Source organism: Carassius auratus, chromosome 23 (genome assembly GCF_003368295.1).
Source record: "Carassius auratus strain Wakin chromosome 23, ASM336829v1, whole genome shotgun sequence".
Classification (NCBI taxonomy): domain Eukaryota; kingdom Metazoa; phylum Chordata; class Actinopteri; order Cypriniformes; family Cyprinidae; genus Carassius; species Carassius auratus.
Genome location: NC_039265.1, coordinates 384,873 through 412,522, shown reverse-complemented (window position 1 = coordinate 412,522; position 27,650 = coordinate 384,873). Strand labels below are relative to the sequence as shown.

Sequence of the window (27,650 nt, the reverse complement as noted above, 5' to 3'; positions counted from 1 at the left end):
AACAACAACAATTAAAATGAAACATAGCGGAACACACACACACGAGATGTGATGGAGAAGCTAGAAATATATTCCAGACGGAATACAAGAATGAATAATCTTTTTGGGCGGGAAAACGCAACTTTGCTACCTCAATATGCTTCCTCAGATTTGAAGGTGAACTTTTGAAGCCAGACGTTTATCTGATAAAGTCATAACTGATGTAGAAATGTGTGTGATGCATTAAAACAATGCTCATTAGTTTTCACACGTTTGAGCTTCTGTTTACCATTTTTAATGTGCATAAGAAGAAATAAAAATATAATGTACTTTACAAGATGAAATAAAACTGTAAGGAGTAAAAAGTATAGTTTTTTCTTCAGAAATGTAATCAAGTAGTGTTTAAATTGTAGTGGATTAAAGTAAAACTCCCCCAAAATAATACTTAAGTGCAGTATTCAAGTAAAATTTCTCAAGTATTTTACACCTCTGCTGAAGTGAAACCGATGGTTTATATTCTAAATGTTGAATATGGCATGTGGTAATTGTAAAACGGTGGCTATTCATAAACACAAAACTATTGACAAAAGAAAAGTTTATTTATCTTAAGCATTTTTATTACCATCTTATTTTTCTCAGTTCATACAGTCAAAAACACAATCAAATCTCAAGGCACGAAAATGAGATTAAATATAAAAATAGCAATAAATTATCCAAAATGTGCAACTTCACATAGAAACAAAAGCCCTTCTTAAACACATACAAAAAAAAAAAGGTACAAAAGCTGTAATTCCGGTTGTATTTGTTTTTTTTTTTTTTCAAAGAACACCTTTGCATCTCTTTTACCTGTAAAACATGCATGTCGGTACATTAGCACCAAACATGTACACATTAGTCCCTATATTAGTACATTTTGAAAGGATACCAACCCAAGAATAGCTTTTGTACCTTTTTTTTAAACCAGTAAGCTGATTCTAGTGGTAAAAACAATGTTTGAGTGAGAACAAAACATCCTGCTATTGTACATCTGATGTCCTCAGTTTTCGTGGCATCACAGAAGCAAACTGCTGTTTTGTAACCGTTCCCTCATTCTCAGTACCACACTGCAGTCTGAACAGTTTTCACTTCACAACAAACCAAACCCCGTGAGAACATACACACATGCATGTCACTTGATCTGACTCTTGGTCTTTGCATAAGACTTAATCAAAAATGTACAAAATATTTCACAGAACAGCTTCACACATCAAAGTGCACCTCATCATTGCCAACCCATGAATGACATCTCCTTTTTTATCAATCACTGCAGAATTATATAACACCCTTATTAGACTATAGATTAACATTACAGCTTAAGACTTTGTTTTTCAATTAGTAGTTATCACACAATCTCACGTCACAGCTGCTCTGTTCAATGAGTTTAGATTCAGTGCAGCACAAAATCTGCAGTCAAACTGATGAAATGCCACGTGGTTTCAGAGCGTCCGCCGGCCGATGCTTCACCGGAGCCGTTTCCCGTCCGGAGGGAGGTGAGGTTTAGACCACACCAGTCCTGACGGCTGGTGGATGGTGGAGTTGGCGCCACAGTCGATGTAGCGGTACGCTTCCAGCGTGTTCTGTGCCGCCCGCACCATGTAGGAGGTTTTCACAGAGGTCCTGGGGTGTGTAAGAGAAGCGGTCAGGACTCAGAATAACACTCGGAGGCAAAACTGTTCTTAAGGACCACATTTAGTGTGGCTCGACAACATTTCCACTGGAAAAATCCATGCAATCTGGAGTTGTGCTTTTTACAGTTTGTTTGTGTTCAAGCTGAACACACAAATACGTGGCATGGCTTTTCTCTCCTGTGAACGTTCGGGATGGGACTGTAACTTTATGCTTTAGTGCACCTCTAACTTTCAAATGTAGAATAAGAGCAGAAGAGGATGTGAAAACATAGTGATGACAAACTTACTGGAGAAACACCACAATGTTGTGGACCTTGATGCTTGCCATGGTGCAAAAGGCACTGAGAAAACAAGAGTGAAAATATTTCAAAGATCAGATACATAGACTCATCCAGAGAGAACGGATTTGATACTCACTAAACGTAAGAGAGACTTCCTCCGATCTCCATACTGACGGTGAAGTTGACCTGCATTAAAAAACAACAGCACAACTATTATCCAGAGTTTAACAATCAGTGTCAGAGTCTTTTTTCCCACTTAACGATTGTCTAGTGCTTAAAGGTCTGAGAAATTCTCAGCCAAGACATATTAAACCGATCAGAAGTGACAGTACTGATATTTATAATGTTACAAAAGATGTCTTTTGCAAATAAATGTTGTCCTTTTGAAATGTAACGCTGGAATTTACTCACCCACAAGCCACCCAAGATGTAGACGAGTTTGTTTCTTCATCAGATTTGGAGAAATGTAGCATTGTATCACAGTTCAAAACAAAAAAAAAAACATCACAATAATCCACACCACTCCAGTCCATCAGTGCATGTCTTGTGAAAAAAAGGATGTTAACTGATGGACTGGAGTGGTGTGGATTATTGTAATGTATTTATCAGTGGTTTGGACTCTCATTCTGACGGCACCCATTCACTGCAGAGCATCCATTGATGAACACATGATGTCATGCTACATTTCTCCAAATCAGTTCTGATGAAGAATCAAACTCATCTTTGAATAGCATGAGGCTGAGAATATTTTTAGCTTTTTTTTTTTTTTGGTGAGTATTATGAAAAAACTAAATTAGATTATATTCTTTATAATAATATAATAACATATCCCTGTTTTGACAGTATATTTTGATCAAATGAATGCAGCCTTGGTGAGCAGAAGGAGACTTCTTTCAGAAAGCATCTGATCACACCTGTCTCTGGCTGAGAGGCTGGATGTGGATGATGTTGTCCAGCTGTCGAGAGCCGATGACCGTCTTCATGTAGAGCACCTGGCAGCTCACGCTGTCCACCAACACCGTGAAGAAATTAGAGTTGGTGAAGTTCAGAGAGCTCTGTTCAAAACACAACACAACACAACTCAATTCAGTACAGTTTAAAACCATCTATATGAATGGGCAAATTTGAATTAAATTTTTTGATTAATTTTTGATTTTTTCCCGATTTTTATTATTAATGAAAAGACATATAACAGAAATCACCGTCATGTTGATGATCACTTTGCTGTTGTTACGGTCAAAGTGCACGGTCACAGAGCGAATGCCATCATCAACAACCAGCACAGGACGTGGAAACAGGAAGAACGCCACCAAAGACGACGCCAGCAGACACAAAATCACTGACAGCACCACATACAACTTCCTGCCAAGAGAAGAACTGCAAATTCAGGCATCTATTTCTGTCTGTTAAGACATGTTTTAAGGAAACGGTTCACTCGAAAAAGAAAGTTCGATCAACATTTGCTCACCCTCCAGTTGCTCCAAACCTGTGTGAATTTCTTCCTTCTGCTATACACAAACAATTATTTTGAATAATGTGGATATAACCAAACACTTCCAGGTCCCCAATGACTTCCATAATATTTTATTTCCATACGATGGAAGTCAAGTCTTGGGTTTGAAAACATCTTCTTTTGTTTTCAACAGAAACTCACATTCAGGTTTGGAACAACATGATTCCAAACATCGGAAATGAACATGGTGATAACTCACGTTCTCCTCGGCTGTAACCTTTGATCGCTGTAGGGGATCAGAGCCACTAACTCATTCATCTGCCCTGAGAGACAGAGGAAAACAAACTGATTCAATGAGAAGTTCAGAGCAAAGTGCACGTGTTCATCTCTACCACCTCATGACCTCAATCGATAGCACAGATTACACAGGGACCGGCTGCTTTACACAACACCTTATAATGGATGTGATCACTGGGGAAGATTGTTCAAGACATGCTTTCACCAGACCCTTTCTTTCATTACACTCAAATGTGAGCTGTGTGTTTGACGTCCGCACCTGAGGGGATGCGTCCGGACCCCTGGCAGGTCGGACAGGTGATGCTGTCTTGGCCCGTGAACTCCACGTACGGGAACTGGGCGATGTCCTCCTGTCTGTCCAGACCGTCCAGAGAGTCATCCCCCCCCATCAGAGAGCCCTTGTGACCGGCCCTGCCGTGACGGGACAGGAGCGAGCGGCCGGCCCGGCACACAGATGCACCCATGAGAAGCACAGACCAGCTCCGGCAGGATACCAGTGACTATACACAGATGATCAGGAGTCAGAGAGAGCGAGGAGAGGAAATATTGACATGCAACACAATGACATCATTCCACTACAAAATAAAAGTGTCCTCGTTTCAGTGCAATTATACATTTCAGTCAATATTAATTAACTACATGCACTTACTGTATGTTTAGGCTTTGGCTTACTTGCATGTAATTATGCAAAATGTATTGTTATTATAATAGTTACATGATTATTCGATAGCTGTTTTATATATATGCTTTATTTTTGAAGAATAGCTGTTTTTTTCAAGGCATTGTTAGATGCAAGTGTATCATTTCACAGCTCAGCAAATATTTGATTTCAGAAACAGTCTCAAAGCTATTAACTACTTCTTGTGATTGAACCTCAGAACGATCTCAAAGTAAGAAGAGCTGCTAAAGTCTGATCTTGTGCTTTAAAATGCACTTATAATAATCTTGATTCAAGCGAAGAAGGGTTTTGAAAGTCTGACAGTGATCATGTTGAGGAAGTTACTGCTGGAAGGTTAACCCTTCCTGCTTTAAATATTAAAAAACATTATAAATGTATAAAAGTCATCAAAAAGTAGCCAAATGTATTCAGTTACGCTACTTTAATAATTAATTGAAATAGTTGCACTACTTATAACATTTTTAAATTGGGTAACGTTACCTTGTGTGATCTGTAACTTATTACACTTCCAAAGTAACTTCCCAACACTGAGCACAATTAACATTAATACAAAAGAGGTCCGAATACATTACTTTAAAAGAGTAACGTTAATATAGATATTACATTACTGACTAAATTACATTGTTCATCACGTCATTCAGTACAAGACTAACTTACAATGTAAACCAACCAATTCTCTCTCTCTCTCTCTCTCTATATATATATTTATATTTATATAATGAATAACATGTCTGTTTGAGCTCAGTCTATTATCTGTTCAGCTGACTGTAGCATCTTTATTCAGCTATAACGTCACACGTTGTCAAACTCACTGCACTCATTCGGGAACTTTAGTTTCAATCCGTTTGTGCTTGGTAACGTAAGTTATATTTCGCTAACTTGTGAGTTCGCGGTCGAGCTCGTGCGCCTGATATAGCATCTCTTACCTTTAATCTGTGCAGGCACACACACACACACACAGAGAGAGAGAGAGAGAGAGAGAGAGATATCAGAGCTGCTCGGTGTGACTGCTCTCGGTGGGTCGTTTACTGTCTATGGTCGTATGTTGTTTGTGTGTGTCTCTCTCTCTGTCTTTGTCTGCAGTCAGTGTCAGTACATCGACTCTCTACTGCCATCTGCCGCCGAGGAGATCACCTGCGTAAGGGATCATAATCACACCACCGGCGTGTCACAATCGGAAAATAAGTTCGGCTACTTAACAAACACACAATAAAGGGTAGTAGCGTCGCTAACGGTAACGAAGCTCTTTTCTAGTGATGGCTGTTTTCAAAGTCTTTCTTCTTCTTGATGTAATGGCGGGTTGCCAACCAACGTCTGAGGTGCACACCGCCACTACTGTGATGAAGAATGGACAAACGCTCCTATATCCTGTTACATAAGCCAATAGTCCTAATAAATCTCATGAATGCATGCATTTGTTTTACTGAATGTGGACTGTCATTTAATAAGCTGGTTATAGTACATTCATTGTATCCTACTGCTTGTAATTCTTCCTAAAGAATTCTCCTTTCTGCTTATGTCTTGCATATCTTCATAACATGCTCTTGAGTTAAACAAAACACCACACAGACGTGTCATGTTTCTCTATAAAGTGTGATTTAGATTTGAATGTCCTGTTCGTAAATGTGTGAATATAACTTGTTCTTTCCTACTTAAGTCGTGAATTATTTTGCTTTTCTTTGTTTCTGAACCTTGTAATAGTGTCGACCTGTAGCTAGATGTTCCTGTTGCATGCTTCTGAAATAAAATGTTTTCCTTCTGATCTACTGAGTGTAATGTTTATATTTGCTTCTTTCATTTTAATTGATTCTTTGGTGATTTTGTCTGCTTCCTCGTTAACTTAATCACCACATGTGCTGGTACCCACATTAACTGAATTATTCTCATCTGTCGTAACCTGTATAACCTAATCAAGATTTAAATTTATATATATATTTGTTTCCAATGATTTAAACTCAAAAGGACTGCCACGGAATCAGAACATATTATTAGTTTATCAGGTCTAGCTTCACACACCCACTCTAGTGCCATTAAATATCATCTCAACCGATGCACTCTGTTATCAGCCTTCCTCTGCCCAAACTCTGGGACACAGAATGCAGCATCCAGTATCTGTACTCTTTCACCCATCTGTATATATTTGAAGAAATGAGTAGCATGCATTTTTATGTACTCGTACATGTAATTAAACCCAGAAGTCCTGTGCTTTGTGAAGCTTTGAAACCTTTGTGAATCATTTGTTTCGAACAAATGCCAAAGTCACGTGATTCCGGTAAACCAGGCTTCGTACGTCACAATTGTTTTGAAATGTTTAAAAATGTCTGTAGTTCGCAAATAATAAAAATTATAATAATAAAAAAGCCAACAATAAATAAACCATTAAACTCATGTGTATGCTTTACCTGATCTTGGATCAGTTTGTAGACGCTTTTTGTATACGTCATTTTGATAATTAAGTTGCCTAGTTAAAAGTCTCTTAAATTTAAAACAATAAAACAAACAAAACAAGCTCTGCAAATTAATAAAAGATCACATAACAGACATGTCATTTTTCCTGGTATTTGATTATTTTTAATTCCATTTAATATATTATATGTTTCAATGCAACATGTGCAGTGGGTTTCAAAAGCTGATTTATGCATGTTTTGAGGAGTTTCTGATAGGCGTCACCAGAGACGTGTTTCGAATCATTCCAAAAAATACTTGTACACTAATAGTGGGGTCATGTTTCACAAATTTCGGATGCATTGTTTGTATATCTCTGGCGGACAAAGCAAGCGGGTTCCAAATGTAAAATAATAATAATAATAATAATAATAATAATAATAATTCCCGCCATCTACCGATGCAATCAGAAACTTGAATCCCCTTTTGGACCTATCAGGATTTATTTTTTATTTTTAATAATATTTCTTATCAACCGGTATGAATCATATTTTAGTTTGATCCGTTTGGAGCTGTTTCCCCATAAATGACTCGTTCATTCAGCTGAATCGTTTGAGCGGTTCTAAAAGTCTTAAATGATTAGTTCACTTTAAAATGAAAATTAGCCCAAGTCATCCTAGGTGTATGTGACTTTCTTCTTTCAGACGAATCCAGTCGGAGTTATATCAATAAACACCCTGATGCTTCTGAGCTTTATAATGGTAGTGATTTGCAACCAACAGTTATAAGCTCAAAAAAGTGCGTCCATCCATCATAAAATTGCCCCTCTGGGGGTTAATAAAGGCCTTCTGTAGCCAGCGATGAGCTTGTGTAAGAAAAATATTCATATTGAACATGTTATAGTAAAATTCTAGCTTCCGGTTAACTTATGACATCGGAAGTAGCATATAGTGTGTTTTTGCGTAGCGTAAATATCAGCTGTACGTCACATTAGTCGCAAGTTGCGCTTTATACTTAAGTCAAATATGAAAGTTTGTTTTGCCGGAAGCTAGTTATTTTACTTTATAAAATTTTGAACATTAATATTTTTCTTACACCAACTCATCACTAGCTTCAGAAGGCCTTTATTAGCCCCCAGGAGCCGTGCGAGGCACTTTTTATGATGGATAGATGCACGTTTTTTGAGCTTATAACTAATGGTTGCAATTCACTCTCATCACCTCACCTATTATTGTATATTTTTCTGAAAAAAAAAGCATTATATACAAAATACAAATGTTAAGTTAAGTTCCACTTAATCTAATGTTAAGATGTTAGCTAAACGTTTTTGTCATTCCCACATTAAAAAAGTTGCTACTTCAAATTTAATGTACAATTTGACTCTGTAGCCCGCCTCAGTATTGATGATTTTAATGGTTTTGCAATAGAATTACAGCAAAGTACATCTATTGCATTAATATGATTATGTGAGGTTACACAGCCTTCTGTAAACCAATGCTAGCGGTCATCAGAATAAAAGAAAAGTCATGTGACTGAGTAAGAAACTACTGCCTTGTACCATACCAAACATGTTTGTTTACAGATCTTTCAGATTCTTAAATATCACCTTTTTTAATAATAATGTATATTTTTTGATGTTCTTAGGAATATAGCTCAGTGTCCATCACATCTGCTGATGTTGGTGGTATTTTAGGAGTCAGTATCGTTTATCTGACTTCATATGTTTCCTCTTAAAAGTTACTGTGCAGAGGAGTCTTGTCATCTTCAGAAAAGAATCTCACTGGGAAAAAAAAGAAAAGAGAAAAACATGGTGGGATTGCTCTCACATGAAAAACATTCCATTCATTCAGAGTAAATAAAAATGCCTGAATTCTGCTGTTAAGGTACAAACCATTACAAACAGTGTGAACAGAAAGCCCTCACAAGGATATGTGCATATACACGGATGATGATGTGTGCTGTGTACTGTACATACCCTGTCCTGATCGAGATGAAATTTGATCAAGATCAGACTCATTTTCATAAATGTTCTTGTCTCCACCAGCGTTCTGCAAGATAGATATCTGGGTTTACAGACAACACCAGCGCTGCGTGTGATCAACTCAGTACTGGATCCTCAATATTAGAGATTCATGTGTACACAAAATGCTTTCTTAAACCCTGTCTTATCCTTTTCTTGTCTAGATAAGAAAGTCTCTCATAGAAAGAGAATGAAAAAGTGTGTTCAGAATAACCACCAGTGCTCTGCAGAAGAAAGCACGTCATGCACGTCAACGTGATTGTTGGCTGAATTATCAATACACTTTTTTTGAGGTATTGCTGTAGGCAACACATAACTCACTTCTCCATTGGCTTGCAGTCTCCTCTTCAGCTCGGCGTTCTCTCGCTCCAGTACTTTATTCTGAACAGCAGAGAGAGAAATGAGATGATTTAGGCATTTCAACAGACACTCTTCAATCAAAGCAACACACAAGCTAAAAAAGACAACCTTTCTGTTAGTACGATTGGACAAAGCCTCACAAATGTCAGATTTTTCATTTTTCAACATTTTTAGGTTGGTTTTCTATCTATTCTCCAATCACTCCAAATATAACTCATATTAAACTGAATGAACTTGTGTAGGGTGATGCATTACCTTGTGTCTCAGGGCCTCCACCACCAGGTCACGATCGCCTTGCAGACTCTCTTCCTGCTTATAAGCCCGAAAGGTGTCCCCGATGAGAGACACCAGCAGATGGGACTGACAGAGAGAAAAACAACTTGAAATGTAAGGTAAGATTTCACATTGCAGCAATGTTTATGTAAGGTTTATTCAAGATGGTGTGGCACGCTGTCTGCTGCACTCTTTCTCATTTTTACATTTGATGATTTTATGCCTGATTTTGATCTCATTCCACAGGTTTTTATTTTTATTGTTCCTCTACCATCTAAATGCTTTATGTATTTTTATTGTCTGTTTTCTTTTATCTTTATCGTTGTTCTTAAACGTGCTTTATAAATAAACGTGTATTGTATTGTGACGATGTAAGTTAATGAGAGATTTTCTAACTTTATTAACAAAAGCAATTGAACAATTCATACTAAAATATACTAATGAATTTATAAAACAACAAATATGTAGTGCAAATACTGTGAGGCTGATATCAAAACAACGATTAAATGGATGTGAATTTGCTTTTCTTTCAGGGATCTGAATTAATTGCAGGAAACAGAAGAAGACTTTTTAAACTAGAGACAGGTTTTTTTTTTTTTTTTTTTTGTTAAACCACTTAAAAGTTTGGGGTATGTAAGATTTTTTTATGTGCTTAAAAAATATTTGATCATGCTGACCAAGTCTGCATTTATTTTATTAAATATACAGTAATTCAGTAATATTGTGAAATATTATTACAATTAATAAGAAAATGTTTTTCTGTTTTAATATATTGTAAAATGTATTTTATTTCTTTAGTTTACAGGATTGTTACTCAAGTCTTCAGTGTCACATGATTCTTCAGAAATCAGTCTTATATACTGATTTACTGCACAAGAAACATTTAGGATTATTAACAATGCTGACATGCTGTATTGCTTCATATTTTTGTGGAATTTTGATGAATAGAAAATTCTAAAATAAAAATTGAAATAGAAGTTCTGTCATTTAATGCATCCTTGCTAAATTATACATTTATTTAATTTATTATTATTATAATTTTTACAATTTTACTGAGTAGTATAGGAACACAAATGGGAGAATAAAGTGGCTTGTAATAGGAAAATTAAGTCTAGTCTGCTTTCTCATAACTCAAACAATAAAGCATGCACTAGCAACACCAGGGTCATGGTGTTCAGTATAAAATGTGCACCTTGAATACAATATAGGTAAAAAAAAACAAAAAAAAACAACAAAGTGAGTAACTTTTGAGTAACAGCACTTTATGTTTCTTTTATTAAACTTAGAGATTACAGCCTGTCCCTGTTCGAGGAGATGGAGCTGTACTTGTGTATCTATTGTGTGAAAATAGCTGTAAATGTTGTCATTTCTGTACAATAAAATACCATTTTACCACCTCTTTAATGTTTAATTAATATAGGGCTTCGCAATTTTGAATGTAAATGGAAAATAGTGAACTAAAAGCTTCATGCATATCAAATGTGATGCATCTAGGATTTCCAGAACTCACAAACTTCTTGCTCTGGAAGATGTAGCAGTGGTACATGTCCGCCGCTGGGTGTTTGGCCACAAAGCCCAGTATTTTGGGCAGAGTCGGATGCACTGCGCAGAAAGAGACCGAGGGCAGAGAGCAGGAGTACAGCATGAACTGAGAAAAGGAGAGGGAGACAGTGAATGAGGGTCACGTGTGGGTCACCGTCTGAGTACACAGTCCTCGGTCACACCTTTGTTTTATGCTCTAGAATGTCAATAGCAGTTCTGGTCACAAACAGATGCACTTTAGTTTTCTTCATTTTCTCATCCATTACTGTTTCTGGATCCTAAAAGGGAAGGAAAGCGACGGTAATAATGGGACACAGGACAAAGGATCAAGTTATATGATATCTCTATCTCTAATGACTACAGTACAGTGACATTTATGGGTTTATCACCTGTAGGGCTTGTACTGCATCTGTCAGAATCTGCATCCCACCTGGACGGACCACCTGGATACGACCCAAAAACTACACCCAACCCCATACGCGGGTGAGTTACAGCAGTTATTTACTAAATGACACCACACTGTTGGCAGTTAGAGCATTTAATTGATACTCACTTTAACTGAGAAGTATATTTCACTATCGTCATCTATGTCACTCATTTTCACCACTCTCTCGTCTCTAGCGTCTGAGTTTAAAAATGACAAAGACATTAGTGAACAAGGCCAGGTGACATATTTCAAATAGTTTAATAAAGCAGTGACACACACCAGTGGACTCAAATATTTGGACTTTTCTGGTACACTTTAAAATGTCTTAACATTGCATTACACAATACCAAACTTTTCTCAGAACTAACTTCCCTTTTATCAGTTTATAACACAAATCAGAAAGAAATTGTTAATTCACTTACGTTCGGATGAGAACTTCGTAGGCTGAGGTCGGTGATGTTCTCTTCCGTGGTCTTTCAGGGTTAAAGTCGTATGATGTTAATGGTTAACTGTAAAACGTCATTTGTTTATGGCACATTAGGCCTGATAACAAGTCAGCTATAGCCATAGAAACATTGTAATGTCATATCTGCCTTTGAACATGTTATGTAGCCTGACAGACAAGTTAAAGAAACACTTACACTTAGTATTGTTACAGTTTAATATTTGAAATCTATGCTATAACCAGTTGTTTATGTCCAAGTGACAGGAAATAACTTTTATACAGATTAAGAACAAGTTGGCTGTAACCAGTAGATGGAGCTGTTGTAGATACAATGTCATAACGTGTTGACAATTGATACATGGAAGAAGAAAAAAACACTAAAAAATCTTACAGCATTAATTTACAAGTTATAACCATTCAAGTGATGTAGGTTTGGCAGATCGAATGAGTTTAAATAATCTCGAAGATGTAATAAAGCAAGGAATCGCAATAATTCTAGAACCTCAGGTAACCAGCTCATGCAAAACACAATGTATTCTGTGCATGTACTGTACCGTCTACATATACTGAGATTTATTGTCAAAGTACATTAGAAAAAAACACGACAGATACTTTTTTTTTGGAGGGGAAACTATGTCAGGTCAGACTGATTTGAGTCAAAACTGTGATAAACTATGTGATAAGGAAATGTGAACAAGTATTACTTGTTTTACGAGACAAGCTAATGTACATTTGCTTTTATTTCTGTTCAGTGTGGAAGTACAGACCATGGTTTACTGTACACAGAGAACTTTGCTGTAGGTGTTTTTGCATATTTAGTACAACCGTATATAATCTGCAAAACAGAACATATGCCCCTGAAGGATGTTGTTTGCTAGCATGTGTGTTAATGTAATCATCATGTGCATGCAGTTTGCAGTCTTTTACTGTAACTTTTGCTGGCATTACCATTTTTTCAAGTGAAACTACAAGCAAAACTCTTATGACATACCTCAAAACAAAAGAACTGATAACGTTCATGCTCTGAAGAGCGTCTGAATTTAAATGTTTCCCAGAGACAGAAAGATCTGACCTCTGGATAAAACGCACTATGTACAGATTACTTTCTTAAAAGACTTGTCTTATTTAGGGCCAAGAAAACTAGACTTTAAGTAACATTTAAACAAAACCCATTCAGATTCTCCTATTTTTGGGTTTACGCCGATACTTGTAGGTGTTGCGCAAACATTTCATTCACAGTCTAAAAGAAGTCCATTTGTAATTGCAGTGGCTTTGCTCTGGTATTTATGTCTGTTCCAGAAGCATCATGTCTATTGAAACTGAGGCGGCACATATTTGTCCTCTTGAATTTTCAAGCCATTTCCCATTGTATTAATAACTACATTTATTGATTATTGTACAAATTGTTGGTATTTATTGAACTTGTTAAATGAAGACTTTAATATCACACCAACATTTTTACTATACATCAAGAACTGCTAAGTTGTTACAAGATTTTTTCTTTAGTAAATGAAGTGTGCATGGCATGACTGTGTCTGGGTGTTTCTTTACAAGTGCAGATGATTAGGCATAATAAAGCATAAAGAATTAAAAAAGGACAACGAGAATGATCCAAGAGGGAAAATGAAAGCATGCTGGTGTCAGTCAAGCTCCACTCAGAAGAGTTATCCACGACTCCTCTGAAGTAGAGTGGATTGCGAACGCAGGATACACCGTGTCCTTGAACACGGCACTAAATGTATGAAGGTGTTGTCTGCGCCCTCCATTTCCAGAGCTGTGGAAAGCCATAGTTCCTCCTTCGTAATCCAGGGTCACTTCGATCTTCTTTGGCGGCATTACCAGCCCTTCACCTACGGCCACATTAGCCGAGTCGTAGCACGCCGTCATCTTCTTGCTTTTCCACTGCAACCTCCAGGAACTGGTGTTATGCCCCAGCCTGCTGTGGTCACCTTTGCGCGGGATGCTTTTATAGCACAGGCCCAGAGACCACATACATCCAGGACCAACCTCCACTGCCCACATGTGAACCCCTGTGGAGAAACCCTGGGTGCACATGACCTGAGTGGCCGTGGAGAAGCGTTCGCTCTGATCTCCATTGGTGCTGCTCTTAGCTCCGGCGCACTGCTTGACTGTTTTGAGATCGCCGGACAGCAGAAGGCTAGGGTGGGCCGTGGCTGGGTTGAAGGTCAGGTCTAGAGGGTTCATCAAGCCATGGAGGTACTCCAACAGAAGACTCATCTCAGCGTGGAAGGCGTCTGTACGTAGGTTTGAGCGCAGCTGCTTGGCGTTGGAAGACTCTTGTGAAGGTAGAGCAGGGATGGTGACGTTAACAGCCTGGCGGATCCTTGCTTCGACGTTGAGGTAGTTCTGGATGAAGAGAAACTCTGAGGACTGAGAGAGAACCTCACCGGTGCACTTTTGGGCTTCCTGCAGCTGGTGTAGACAACCCTCCAAGTCGCATAGACTGGCCTGCCAGCTTTTGTCCCGAGAATGAAGCTCGTTGTTCATCACAGTGCTCATACGACTCTTAAAACATCACATATAAACAGAGTTAAAGTGCTTTACCTCAACATAACTGTATGTCATCAGCACTGAATCTGTTGCTCTCGACATAAATGATGAAGTCATTTCTTTGGCATGACGACTAAAACCTACCAAGGACCATTGGAAATAAGTGCCTCTATCTACATTTCTGCAAAACTCAAAAAACCTATACGTAAAAATTTTTCGGTTGAAATTAACACTAGAGTCAATAAAACTCTGACAACTTTTATACCTTTCCACGCAAAGTATGGGCCGGAGTTTGGATTAGGAAAACCTGATTTTGGTGAAGCACTTCGGTATGAATCCCATGAAACTATGGTTTGACAAAACAGCTAAAAACTTTTAAATAAGTAAGTTAAAATATTACGGTTGAGAATACATCTTTATATGCCTTATGCATGCGTTAACAATATTGGACAAGTTTAAGTTCAAGTTTGGTGTAGGGGTATGTAATTTTCCAACACGGATAGAGTAGGCCTATTAACTTTTGGCGACACTCACCAGACATTTGAATTCTGAACCACGCAATACAAACCTGAAGCAATGTAAGTACCAACGTAATAAAAACATGCAACAGTCACATATTAAAAACAAGTTTTAGTTCCATCGAAGCTGCCGTGAACCGTGCAGTGAGATATTGGTGTAAATGAAATGTGACCTCTTAAGGCCCATTTCTACTCGGTGTGTTTCCACCGCAGGAACCAGGCTCTAAATAAAGCTCCGGGTAAAAATTTGCCCCTGAGAAAGTCCCTGCTCGCAAGGTAGTACTTTTTCAAAGGTCCGTAATTTTTGGGAGCGGGACTTGAGCCCTGAACATGTTGACTGCTTGATTAATAAAAAAAAAAAAAAAAAAAAAAAATATATATATATATATATATATATATATATATATATATATATATTACCGTTATTGTGTCGTGAAATGTAGTTTAAAGTATTTCAGGCAAGAATGCAGTTGTTTAAAATATTAATATTGGCTACCAGAAATCTATATTTTCTGTCTTATTGTAAATACAATGAGGAAAATAGCAGTAGCCAAGGCGAGCTGACTGATGTTATCAAGTACGCTGCTGTTGCATTTCCAGAATTACCGGACTTGCGTTGTCGTGCCCTCGGGAACTCGAATTACAGAGGATGTAAATCCAAAATTTGTGTACTTGGTATTGAGAAATGCGTGCAGACTTTTAGTCTAATCTTCATGGAACTTTGACCAAGATGACTTGCAGACAGCAACATGTCTGTGTGAAAAAAGTTCCTGGGACAAATCGTTGCAGGTAATTTTGGTGGAAAAGTAGCTAAACACGTATTTCCAATAGGCCTGGGTTGACTAAAACCAAAAGAGACTGCTTCCACATCATGCACATTTTGTCTGAACACATCAATCTGAACAAGTAGTATCATTTTACCTCATTCTTACCTTGTATGAACTTATAAGCGAAGTCATGTTGTCCAGCAGTATGTTTGCTCTGGCCACCAGTTTATCTTCGGCCTTGTCCGTGGGACCTTCACTGGCACTTTTCACCAGAGCTTCTGTAATCTGTAGCTTGTCAGACACAGACTTCCCCAGTTCCTCGAGAACTCTCTTCATTTCCTCCTTGGCCACCTCGAACGTCTGCACCTCGTGGTGCTGGTGAGTGCCCTCCATCAGGCACTCGGAGCAGAGGAACAGGCGCTCCTGCGCGCACAGGTACTCCGTGACCTTCAAGTGCACCGGGCACCTCTTCCCATCCCGTTCTGCAGACGGCTCCACTAAGACGTGCAGCGAGCGGTGCCGTTCCTCGTGTTTTTTTAGATGGCCGGGGCAGAGTGACATTTCACAGCGTGTGCAGAATTTCACCGCAGCTACAGGGTCGTCCAGGCACTGGTCACAGGGCACCATTGGGCCTCCTTTCAGTCCGCCGCCGGTCGTGGCCACCAGGAACCCGTCCACGATACTGCTGAGCTTGAAGTTCTTGGGAAGCGTCTCGGGGCTGCCGTACTCCTCCCTGCACTCCGGGCACCGTTTTGGGGACTTGCGATCTTCTGCGCTGGCAGCATTTCGTATACAACCCAAGCAATAATTGTGTCCACAAGGAAGGGCCACGGGATCACGGTACAACTGCAAACAGATCGCACAGCTCAACTCCAGAGCTAGACGCTCTTCAGGTTTGCTTTGAGACATGTCTACAGGTACTGAGTGAAAGCGCTTCTGCGTGTCGGGTTTGATAAGGGGTTACTGTTAAATCCTGTTGTGAGCCTGTGCTGCAACATTCCAGGTACAGACGACATCGTCCAGAAATGTAATCGGTTCTACCAGCATGGTGAGAATGCTTTGTAGTAATGACATTGTGTTTATGGACAAAACAACAATCTTTAATGGAAAATTGGGTAAATGAAACACTGAGGGTATCTATGCATGCTGGTTAGGCTCTTTAAAAAGCACATCATGTTCTGCGGTCATAACTCAAAGGTGGACTTTCAGATGGTCACTGAAGAAATAAAAAATAAACCAGGGGAAATTAATAATAATGAAACCAACGTTTCACAAAGAACATGTGCTATCCTTCTCCATGTTTTTAGTAAACACTAATTCCTCCGTGTGGGGGCTCTCTTTGTGCCACATCTGAAAACCTTGCGAGTGCTTCATCCTGCTGCGCTAACCAGAAAAGTTTGGTACTTTTGTCAAGGAAAGGATATGACTGTCTGAAAATGACGTGGTCTAACACAGTCACGCTATGGCTTCTTTGAAAGGGGATCGAAATCCAATACTTCGGATTGTGTTGACATATTTAGAAACATATTTGGTGAAGGAATTAGATTCAGAGGAACATAATACTTTTATTTCAAAGCTTAATAATCTTGTGTGTCTATCAAATTGTCTTGTAAAGATGAACAGATACATTTGGTCAGAACTTTTTAACACAATCAATCCTGTCAAAACAAGGCATAGACACAGCTCAAGTGTGCAAGAGTTAAGTCATGACAAGTCTACAGCAAATCTCGAGTCTCTTTTATCAAACTCTGAAAGTGCTCAAGTGTCTCTTAAGGATGAGTCAGACGACTGAAGCTCCTCAGGAAAAGCATCCCATCTGTAGGATATATCCATTTAAATTCACCAGAAGTCTTTTTTGTTTTTTTGTAAGCGGCTGTCGTTTGATTTGTGGGAGACGTCCAGGTGTTGTGATCAAAGAGAAAAAAACCTTTCACTGTTGTCTTCTCGTCTCATGCAAAAGAATGTGAAGTTGCTGCAGGGAATCTTTAAGCAAAGCCCTTTAGATATGAAAAAACAGTATATCAGTGCAAATCTAGCTATGCAAACCTGTGCATCAGGTTCAATGATGAAATGAAAATGAAATGTGTTTCAGTGGAATATTTTCTTTTTTCATCATCAGCTCACACATGCATATCAATCAAAACCTTTATAGCTGTAGAAAACGAGTTATCAAAATGACAAGCTGTATTTTAGATTTAGTTTAGTTTGGGGATTTTCTCAGAATGGGTATTTGTTTTGATGTGATGTTCATTCATTTTACCAAGGTCCTTAAAAAAAGCCTGTTTCATATTAACAATCGGCATCTTGAAATTGAATTGGCAAATTGGTGTATATTCCTAGTGCATTTTCTTCCCAGAATTGGGAGGTAAAGAACAGCTGGGAGTGAAGGCACCAGGCAGAACACCGTTCTCCGTGTCATGCATGTCTGCCATCTCGTGGTCTAATCTGATGCATTAGAACACAAAACTGTTTCTCTAAGGATATCTCTTCAATCGGCTGTTTTCTGAATGACTAGAACTGTTAAAGTGGATGGCATAAAGACTGAAAGAAGTTCTGTATGTGGGGTCCAAACGTCTACTAGGACACTAGTGAAAATGCCTTGCACTCATTTTAATGTGATAATAATAATACAGTTCTTACAAAGCTATATTACCAGAATACCTGAGTATTTGGTTTGTGTCTCCTCTGCTGTAAGCTGGTTTTAAGTTGACATGAACAAAACTTGACAATCATGATTTGATAATGATCCAGCGAGCATCTTGTGCTTCAGTGGAAGCGAGAACATCTGCTCACCTGCGCAAAGAAATTCACACAGGATATCTAAATATTTCTTCATGTTTGGTTTATTTTATTCAGTTTTTCAATGTGGACTTCATTGTGTGTGTGCAAAGGTTCCCACTAAGTAAAAATTGAAAATTGTGGACCAAATGAGGAAAACTACACACTAAACCACAGACTCTGTTAAGGGATAGGCATTGAATTAGAGTTAGTCAATAAAAAATATCATTGGCTTAATTTCAAGTAATTGGGAGGTCTTTACTATGATTTAAAAAGCAAATGTGCATGCGTTTTGTGTGAATAAGCCACAGTTATAATAAGGATGTAATTGTAATTCCCATTTAGACCCATTGTAACAGAGGTTCAGTATTCAAAGAGGCCTTTCCTCAGTGCTTGTTAAAGCATCTGTGGGTTGTGCAGGTAATAGGGGACCCTAACCCAGCAATAACAGCCACTTTGAAGTGGAAACGCTATTAAATCAACTTCTGGCTCCCCTCCTCCCACAGGAACAAACATGAGCCCGGCAGACCATGCCTATCCCCACAACCTACCACACAGTTCTGCCTCTCAAATTTAATTAGGCTGTAATAGAAAATAAAAAAAAATTGAAACAAAGGTGCACTAGGCAGCAGTACATCCAGGGAAACAATGCTGTGTTCATTATTTGTAGTTTAGCCTGTCTGATAGTGTCTTGTGTGTTCGTCTTGGTCATTAGAGGTTTGTAAAATAGACATAAAGCTATCACCCAAAGTCATCATTTAATCACCCTCATGTCCTTCCGATTCCAAAGTGACTTTCTTTTGGAGAACACAAAAGAAGATATTTTGAATGATGATGGTTACTTGACTTCAGCTGTAAGGACATTTCTCAAATGATCTTCTTTTGTGTTTGACAGAAGGATACGAGTGATAAAGGTTTGGAACAACATGAGGGCAAATACATGATTTCATTTTATAAATTTTTTTATGGCTGCAACTTTTTTTTTTTTTTTTTTACTAATTGATCTGATGGTGGGATTTTCAGGTTCAGCGGACATGATTAATTACAGTCATTTTAATGCTTGTGCATGTGTAAAATATAATTAATCACTGTAAATTAACATACAATTTACAGCCCGGTTTTAGGGGGTAATCAGATTTTTTTGGTAGTTATTGAATTAGTGCTAGTTCCATTGCGTATGTTAAGAGAAAACGTGATTTGCAAAATGCCATATTGATATTATATTATACAATACTATATCTTAGTTAATCCAGGAAATCTATAATTTGGTTAAAAAGATGAAACGTCTTTTAATATGAATAAATCTTCTGTTCTAGCCTTGTGCTAGCTGAGATATCGTGTTTCTGGCACAGTTGTGCTCATCAGCCTCATTGCTGGAAGCATTAGTGATGTGAATTAAGAGCAGTAAAGATGAGAGCGGGCGTATGGTGTTATGGGGTGATTTGAAGAATCCTCCCGCCTGGCGGTTATTTTTGTTCAATAGCATTTACAGAAGACATGAATGAAAAGAACCCATCTTGAATCGGGCAGAAACCAGATGCCCATGCCGACATTAAAAGGTCCTTTTGAGACGCAGCTTCAAAACGAATTTAAGGAAATGCCGCGTTTGCGGAACAAAAGCCCAAAGCTATTTATGCAATATCCATCAGAATTTACAGTTCTGTTTAGATCTTTAAAGCTTTGCCTGTGCCATGGGACTTCGCTTTGTTTTGATGTTTGGTCAGCTAATGAAGATCAAGTTTATGATGCCTTTGGCATTTCGACTAAAATTGAAGCTGTTTTTAGGATATATGAAGTCAGAATCAGGGTAAGTGTTAGGATATTTCATTTCATAAAAGTCAGTATTTGTGTATAATTATGGATTTATGAATTAATGTTCTATCAAACTAAATGGACATACATATTGTTCTTAGGTGATTTTGTTTTGGAGCTTGACATCAAAGGTCTGTGAAGATTCCTCAAACGTTCCACAGACTAAATAACAGCAAACAAGTTTGGAATGACATGAGGGTGAGTAAATAATGATGAGATTTTCATTTTCACTTTAAAAAAAATAAAACATATTTTTGGTCTTGTCGTGGAGGTCAGGCGCAGGTTTCTCATGACCTGGAACTGGATCAGTCTCACCTTTTCCTATGATCCCATCATGACCTCTTGTAGAAACACCTCCAAGTTAAGCGACTGCCCACAGGAAGTGAGTCCTTTGGGGAGGAAATGGCTCCCAGATGTGTGGAGGTGACCCGGAGCTCTGGTGAGAGAGGTGAGCGGAGGTCAGTCTTGAGGGAAGACGAGAAGAAGGACAACAGAGTGTCACAACCTTCATTTTGGGATTGCGTAAGAAAAACACATTTGTAACTTCGACTGAAAACATGATGCTCCAATTCATCTGCTTATACTCCGTTATGAAAACAAAAATAAGATTCATTTTATTGCTTTTCCGATTGCACTGGTCCACATTGTTTAATTGTATCTAAACAGGAGACTGCTATATGATGTTTCAGTAGCACTTTAGGGGACCCACTCTTGCTATTAGCTAGCTGCTCATTAGCATGGCTGTCACTAACATATAGGCTGGGGGGGGGGGTATTGTTGGGTTTGAAGGGGGTTAAAGTAGCCCCCAAAGTAACACAATGACCATATCTCAAATATCAAAACTCAAAACATGTAATTTCCATTCCTAAAATGCATATTTTATAGTCACTGTTATGCAAATTGATCTTAAACAAGTTTCATCATAGATAGTATGCAAAATGTTTCAAATGTAATTTATGCATTTATATTTATATTATATTTATATTATAATTTATATTTCAAACCTTTAACCCACGGCAGAAAATGAACACGTCACATCAGTTTAAAATGCGGATTTGGCAACCCTGCATCCAACAAGTGCTTTAAATACTCAGTAGATTGATAGCGGCTCCCTGATGCACAGAAATTATATTCAACATTACAATGTTTGCGGGAGCAGGCCAGGAATTCAGCGGGAGTGGGATTAAGAAAACAATTTTTGGTCCCACTTTATATTAGGTGGCCTTAACTACTATGTACTTACATAAAAAATAAGTACAATGTACTAAAACACTTTTGCTGCTATTGAGGTGGGATAGGGGTAAGGTTAGGGAGAGGGTTGGAGGTATGGGTAAGTTTAAAGGTGGGTTAAGGTGTACAGTATGGGTCAACAGTGTAATTATAAATGTAATTACAGAAATTAAATACAGATGTAATTACATGTCGTTTTTAAAAAAAATATAAGTAAAATGTAAAAACATGTATGTACACAATAAGTACATTGTACTAAATTATTAAAGGGGGGGTGAAATGCTATTTGATGCATACTGAGTTTTTTACACTGTTAAAGAGTTGGATTCCCATGCTAAACATGGACAAAGTTTCAAAAATTAAGTTGTACGTTTGAAGGAATATTTCTGTTCCAAAAATACTCCTTCCGGTTTGTCACAAGTTTCTGAAAGTTTTTTTCGAGTATGGCTCTGTGTGACGTTAGATGGAGCGGAATTTCCTTATATGGGTCCTGAGGCACTTCTGCCGGAAGAGCGCGCGCTCCCGTATAGCAGAGCACTGAGAGCACAACAGACATTCACTGATCAGAGCGAGAGCGTCGCGAAATGTCACAAAAGAAGTGTGTTTTTGGTTGCCAGGGCAAGACAACCCTGCACAGATTACCAAAAGAGAAACAGCATTAAGGGACCAGTGGATGGAGTTTATTTTTACAGAGCATCAACGGAGTTGTGCAAGTGTTTTTGTTTGTTCCCTGCATTTCGAAGATGCTTGTTTTACAAACAAGGCCCAGTTTGACGACGGATTTGTGTATCGTTTATTTCTTAAGGATAATGCAGTCCCAACGAAAAAGGGTCACGATCGTGTGTTGGAACCGCAGGCGGTGAGTAAATCTGCTTCAAATATCTCTGCCTCCTTGTTAGTGCGTCCCCTCCCATCGGAGACCCCGGTTCGAGCTCGGAGCGAGTCGTTGCTGCTGCTGCTTTCGTTCAGTTTCAGCCTCTGGATCTGATTCTGGATCATAAATAAACGGCTGAATCTGACTGCTAGCCATGGTTTGTTTTGGATGATGGGTTTTCCCTCACGGTAATGTCACAGCTTCCACATGCTCTCAACGCAAAAGCCTATTCGCGCTCGTGATTCTTTAGCTCCGCCCACACGTCACGCCTCCAGCCGGTCGTGTTTTTCCGGGAAAAATCGGTACAGACTATCTTTCTCTTATGAATATAATAAAACTAAAGACTTTTTGGATTTATGAAGGATGCAGTACTACTCTATAGGTCCTCAAGATTAACAGGATATTGAGTGAAAACGAGCATTTCACCCCCCCCCCCTTTAATTAAAATGTAAGTATATAGTAGTTAAGGCCACTTAATATAAAGTGGGTCCCTATTTTTATTCTAGCTTTATTACTAAAACGCACACAATGTGTGGCAACTGTAGAACGTAAAAGCCATACGCCAGACATTTTGAGCGACTTAAAAAATCCAGACCGGATGCATTTTTTAAGGTCCAGAAAGAGGACATGTCCGGGGAAAAGAGGACATATTTTCACTTTACCTTAATCCACCCCATATCTAAATTTCCTTAACTTCCTAAATAACTATTAATAAGCAGTAAATTAGGAGTTAATTGAGGCAAAAGTCCTTGTTAATAGTGAGAATTGGTCCCCAAAATCCAACGTTCTGTCCTAAACTCTGTCTGATTGGTCAAACTCAATCTGACATCATTATCATATAGTGCAGCTAATTGGTTCTTTTTGTATCAGTAGCCAATGAGCTTGCTGCTAAACATTTAAATACTCAGCTAGTGCTTGCTGCAGCGGTTGCAGCACTCCTCAGAAACCCTCCACCCTCCCCAGCTCCACCTGTTTAGATCTGCTATGAGCTGATTCATGTATGCTATGGGGGTTATTTCATGTATGTTTTATGTGCAGCAGCAAAATTTCTTGCATTTTTGGATATCTTGGACACCTTCTAAGGTATCTTCAAAAAAATCTTTAGTTTTGATAGGTTTTTTAGAATTCACAGCTAGGAGATCAATGTAAAAAAATAAAAATAAAAAACAAATCAACAATTATATTTTTTAAGCCATTGCAAGTGTTTGGCACGTTCTTCCGATCCCATTATGTTCTAATACCAGAGTTAATTTATAGAGGCTTAACAAGGACGTTTGTTATGTCTGCATTGTCACTGTAGTAGCAACAAACTCACAAACACAGATCGCAATGCTCTTTCATCTGTGACACAGCTTTTTCCACACGCTAGCAACAGTGAGGTCATCGCAGCCGTATCAAACAAGCCTCGCAGCTGGCCACCTTCAGATATGGAAATACTCATCCCAGTTTGTGTATCGATCACATTTTTCACTGATGTCGCTTAAGATGGTCCTTTCAAAGCCTGTAATGTTTTGCCATGTTTTGCTGCTAAATGTTGTTTAGCGAGGCACAAACGTTTCATCCATGAACGTTTGACAGTGAGGTGAATCATAGGCACGAGGGGATCGAGACGAGGAAAGAGAAGAGCGAGGGGTCTCGAGTGTTAGTGAAACATTATGTCACAGCCTTGACGAGGAAATGAAAAGCGCAGCATCAATCAGGCGCTGGGCCAAGATCAAAGCCAGCCCCACACTCTCCCATATGGTTCTGTTTGACCACTGCTTTGCTTTTTCCCTCTTCGCTTTTTTTCTCAGCCTCTCAGTCGTTTTTTTCCTCTTTTCTGAGAGCGGGCCTTTTGTTTTTTCCCCGTCAGAAATTCCTCCACGAAACTGAGGCAACGACGTGGTAGCACGCAAGGTGAGAGGTCTAAGAAAACCAAACCTGCCACAGATTCTCTGGTTCACACTCGTCTCGCCAACATTTCTACCTTTTTCCTGCACACTCTTTCATGTTTTTCTTTCCTGGTCCTGTTTCAAGCATCATCTGCCACAGTATATAAAGTGGTTGATGTCTTATATATGTGTGCTGGTAATTCAGGGTTGGCATGCATTTGCGCATATGAAAGATTGTGCAGAAAAATGCATGAAGGCACATGGTCTGTATATGGGTCAGTGAGAGTGTCCATGGAAAAACCATGGAAAAGTCTTACAAATCTGGTTTAAAATATGCAAAAAATATATATTTTTTTATTTTTGTTTGTCATTTTCAAAATAAAAGGTAATGTCATGTGGTTTAACCATCAAGTAAAAATTAACATGTTTTCCTGACACCTTGAATACATGTGCACACATCTTATTTTATCTATTATTATTTAATTATAAAAGTATTTTTCTGTTTTTCTTTACATTTATAATGAGTGATTATTCCTGGACTATTGAAGCCTGTTCGGGTCGTCACCGCTGCGGAGTAATACCTGTGTGAATTGTCACAGAGAGAAACTTGGAGAAGTAGTTCCGGTTAGAATGTTCTTCAGCTGGAATTTAAGTATTTAACAAATATCATTAATTATTAAAATATATCATCAATATCATTAATTTCTGGGGAGGTGCACCACATGACACATGATTTTATTCCATAACTGACTTTGTTTTGTCATAAAAAGGTCAAAGGTTCTGATATAAAAAAATTGTGTTGAGCCATGCATTTTACAAGAAGAAATTATAAGTTTATGTTGTGTCAGTGTGTAACATGACACATATTTTGGCCGATTTAAAAATGCATATAAATAAGTGTAAAAAATACTTTATTTTAACATCCAAATCTCCCTATTAATAAATGATTAACTACAACTAATTTGCCTCAATAACCATTCCTCTATCTGCCCTGGTCTTCATGTTCAGGACAGAGGTTTGCAGAGACTCAAGACGCTTGTGTACCCCAGTACCACTTTCACCAGGGGATCCTGTGTTACCATCACTGACTCAATTCTGATCTACTCCTGTCCAAAACTCTCGCAGCGCACCACTGTTTATATCAGCCGTCGTATAGTTTCTCCATAACCCCTAAGCTGTTTATTTCCTGTCAGAGAGTTTCAGTGACATTGTGGTGAATAAATGTCTTGATCAGACGCAGGTGCGTGCTGTGGGAGGGACATGTGATCAGATTTGCTCTGGAGGCTGATTTTGACATGGACCACCATGGTGCAAATCTAAACAAACTACAATGCCAGTGAAAATGCCTCCAAATCTCTGTGACAAAACGGAGCAGTGTGGAAAGGGTCACTGTACATGAACATTTAATGATATATAAGTGAACATCATTCACAAATAAATGATATTAGAGCCATATCCTAGCAGTTAGAGCACATGCTTTAATACGTTAAGACATGGTGCTGCTCACATTAGCAATGTCAATAATCGACTTGTGCCATTGGTTCTACTACTGTAATATGAAATTAACTTTAAAAAAAAAGATAGATAAATAAACAAATAAAGACTGTTGCACCAAGTCGATTTTTGACATTGTTTCCATTTCTTGTTCCACCTAAACATAGGCCAAGGTGTTTCTACAGGTTTTTTAATTATATTAATTCAATGTGATCTAATTTGTATTCATAATAGAGTAATACGGTAAATAAATTTCAATCTTGGGACTCGTATCTAGTCTCAAGTCTTACTATGAATGTTCTTTGTCTTGCTGTGGATTTTTACTTTTCTGCTCTAATAAAACTCCTGTTGCGTTCCCGCCATTTTGACTCCATTTGTTTTTTCTGAAAAATGCTAGTTAATGTTATTGCATTGTACTTAGTTACTTGCACATGGTATAACAACCTCTTCAAAGGTTTTTTGATAATGTTCGTATTTATTTTTGTCTTTTTTTACCTACAAGCCTACAAATATTGCTTATACAGTTTTTTTTGTTGTTTTGACGGACTGAGACCTCAATGGTCAAAGCAAATGCAATCAATCAGTTCCTTAAAGAAATACAAAACTTCTTCTAGTTGAAAGAAAACAAGTGGACACAAAGATGGTCCCTCAAAGATTTGGTGACAATATAGCATGATAAGAGCAAGTAATTTATAAAAGCCTGTAATTTATAAAACTATGATCAGCACAGAACAAGGGATAAATATTTGTGACTGAAAATTTAAATGTTTGAAATGGACAAATAGGATACAATTACATGACTAGGTCAGTTATTGATCAGAAATGTCTTGGTCTTCCACTTAACGTTCTCTCCCTCTCTCTTTCGAAATGATTGCTGCACCCCACGGCCACATAACAGATTTCTTAATTTGCTAGAGAGACATGAGAGAGACTGAAAAATGAGGCCCATTGTTTGCATTTAACTGTTGATTAGAGTTGCCAACTCTGTTCAGAAAGGAATTCATTGTGTTTTTGATTTTCATAGCACATGTTTAGCAGGACACTCGTTATAAGACCCTGAAACCAAATTAACAATCACAACGACAGGATACAATCAAGGCAGGTTTGGTTTCATTTAAACTGACATATTGTATTTAGTCATAGGTCAAAATAAAGCTAAAAATACGGATGTGATATTTTAATTAATGTCCAGATTCCCTTTGTGGTCTCAGACAGTCCTGACTCCATCCCTTGTTTTTCCTCAGACTCAAACAAAGCACTAGCTAACAGTGTGCTGATAGGATGCTTTTAAATGTTTTAAGTGAAACAAAATGTAATGCATTCATTTTTTAATGTGTTTATGTCCATGGTTATTTGAAACTACACGCGCTTGTGAGATGGCAGCTTTTCCCAATAAGCTATAAGCAAATTCACGCACAAATGAATTTGACACAGTCAGCGATATACAAAATATGGCTCACAGTCCCGCTTATAAATGCAAGTACAGGTCAGAGAAATGTTCTTGTTCATAGACACGCGACATACTGTGCACAGACACTCAGCGATGTTTAGTTTTACTCCGCATGTTAGAAATAAAGTTCAGTTTACCCTTGAAAACCTCACCGTGCCATGAAGCCAACCGAGAGACAGCATGAAACAGCATGCAAAACATCAAGCCTGATTCTCGGCTCCTACCTATTGTCTGTCTTGGGCTGTGCTGAGGGGAAAAAAAGGAGGTGGGGGGTGTTGGAGTGGTGGAGGTGGTGTGTAGGGACCGAAGGCCTGTTTCAGGAAAAATCTGGAACCAATATGCTTCAGACAATTTCAGGAGAACTCTACAGCAGAGTCTTTGGCACTACCTTAGATCGTGGCTCCTCCCTCTGGCTCTATCCTCCAATCACGGCGCGCATCGCCTTCCTGTTTCCTTTGAGCAGCTCCACCCCTCAAACCAATCCCGCTCTTAACCAATCGCTGATCAAAGTAGGAAGGGCTTTGGAAGACTTTATAA

General features: G+C 38.4%; 3 protein-coding genes and 2 long non-coding RNA genes across 8 annotated transcripts; 1 reads left to right on the top strand and 4 right to left on the bottom strand.

Moving 5' to 3' along the window:
• Window positions 1–799: 799 nt before the first annotated feature.
• On the bottom strand, window positions 800–6,129 carry LOC113040921 (transmembrane protein 106C). 3 transcript variants are annotated; one of them, XM_026199128.1, is made up of 8 exons: window positions 6,048–6,129; window positions 3,937–4,177; window positions 3,640–3,703; window positions 3,130–3,289; window positions 2,842–2,982; window positions 2,064–2,113; window positions 1,934–1,987; window positions 800–1,635 (listed from the first exon to the last, which is right to left on the bottom strand). In XM_026199128.1, exons 1-8 carry the CDS (start codon window positions 6,087–6,089, stop codon window positions 1,479–1,481), a joined length of 909 nt encoding a protein of 302 aa, XP_026054913.1. In that variant the 5' UTR covers window positions 6,090–6,129; the 3' UTR covers window positions 800–1,478. The 3 variants fall into 3 exon arrangements, with proteins under 3 accessions (XP_026054913.1, XP_026054915.1, XP_026054914.1); XM_026199130.1 differs by lacking the exon at window positions 6,048–6,129 and adding an exon at window positions 5,283–5,603; XM_026199129.1 differs by lacking the exon at window positions 6,048–6,129 and adding an exon at window positions 5,169–5,192.
• Window positions 6,130–8,135: 2,006 nt separating this feature from the next.
• Window positions 8,136–11,912, bottom strand: LOC113040917 (PTB domain-containing engulfment adapter protein 1). 2 transcript variants are annotated; one of them, XM_026199124.1, is made up of 9 exons: window positions 11,786–11,912; window positions 11,490–11,560; window positions 11,326–11,397; window positions 11,119–11,214; window positions 10,905–11,042; window positions 9,377–9,481; window positions 9,083–9,142; window positions 8,717–8,804; window positions 8,136–8,521 (listed from the first exon to the last, which is right to left on the bottom strand). In XM_026199124.1, the coding sequence occupies exons 2-9, from the start codon at window positions 11,532–11,534 to the stop codon at window positions 8,472–8,474; spliced, it is 654 nt and encodes a 217-aa protein (XP_026054909.1). In that variant the 5' UTR covers window positions 11,535–11,560; window positions 11,786–11,912; the 3' UTR covers window positions 8,136–8,471. The 2 variants fall into 2 exon arrangements, with proteins under 2 accessions (XP_026054909.1, XP_026054910.1); XM_026199125.1 differs by having other exon boundaries at window positions 8,717–8,789; window positions 11,786–11,909.
• Window positions 11,913–12,084: 172 nt separating this feature from the next.
• LOC113040920 (uncharacterized) lies at window positions 12,085–20,554 on the top strand. The gene is made up of 3 exons (XR_003275316.1): window positions 12,085–12,315; window positions 20,296–20,392; window positions 20,466–20,554. It is a non-coding gene; the product is annotated as an uncharacterized LOC113040920 (long non-coding RNA).
• Window positions 12,431–16,553, bottom strand: LOC113040916 (E3 ubiquitin-protein ligase TRIM7-like). The gene is made up of 2 exons (XM_026199123.1): window positions 15,770–16,553; window positions 12,431–14,334 (listed from the first exon to the last, which is right to left on the bottom strand). The coding sequence occupies exons 1-2, from the start codon at window positions 16,511–16,513 to the stop codon at window positions 13,453–13,455; spliced, it is 1,626 nt and encodes a 541-aa protein (XP_026054908.1). The 5' UTR covers window positions 16,514–16,553; the 3' UTR covers window positions 12,431–13,452.
• LOC113040919 (uncharacterized) lies at window positions 17,158–27,551 on the bottom strand. The gene is made up of 3 exons (XR_003275315.1): window positions 27,338–27,551; window positions 20,510–20,630; window positions 17,158–17,601 (listed from the first exon to the last, which is right to left on the bottom strand). It is a non-coding gene; the product is annotated as an uncharacterized LOC113040919 (long non-coding RNA).
• Window positions 27,552–27,650: the final 99 nt, after the last annotated feature.

What these genes read in the sequence shown, in the direction of transcription:
- LOC113040917 (XM_026199124.1), bottom strand. Translation starts at nt 11,534, where the DNA reads ATGAGTGACATAGATGACGATAGTGAAATATACTTCTCAGTTAAA. An exon ending in ATGCAGTACAAGCCCTACAG is followed by an intron (nt 11,215 to 11,325) that starts GTGATAAACCCA and finishes CTTCCCTTTTAG; the next exon opens with GATCCAGAAACAGTAATGGA. An exon ending in TTCATCTCGATCAGGACAGG is followed by an intron (nt 8,522 to 8,716) that starts GTATGTACAGTA and finishes TTTTTTTCCCAG; the next exon opens with TGAGATTCTTTTCTGAAGAT.
- LOC113040916 (XM_026199123.1), bottom strand. Translation starts at nt 16,513, where the DNA reads ATGTCTCAAAGCAAACCTGAAGAGCGTCTAGCTCTGGAGTTGAGCTGT. An exon ending in CGCTTATAAGTTCATACAAG is followed by an intron (nt 14,335 to 15,769) that starts GTAAGAATGAGG and finishes TGATGTTTTAAG; the next exon opens with AGTCGTATGAGCACTGTGAT.
- LOC113040921 (XM_026199128.1), bottom strand. Translation starts at nt 6,089, where the DNA reads ATGCAACAGGAACATCTAGCTACAGGTCGACACTATTACAAG. An exon ending in GTCCGGACGCATCCCCTCAG is followed by an intron (nt 3,704 to 3,936) that starts GTGCGGACGTCA and finishes TCTGTCTCTCAG; the next exon opens with GGCAGATGAATGAGTTAGTG. An exon ending in AGCCTCTCAGCCAGAGACAG is followed by an intron (nt 2,114 to 2,841) that starts GTGTGATCAGAT and finishes TTTTTAATGCAG; the next exon opens with GTCAACTTCACCGTCAGTAT.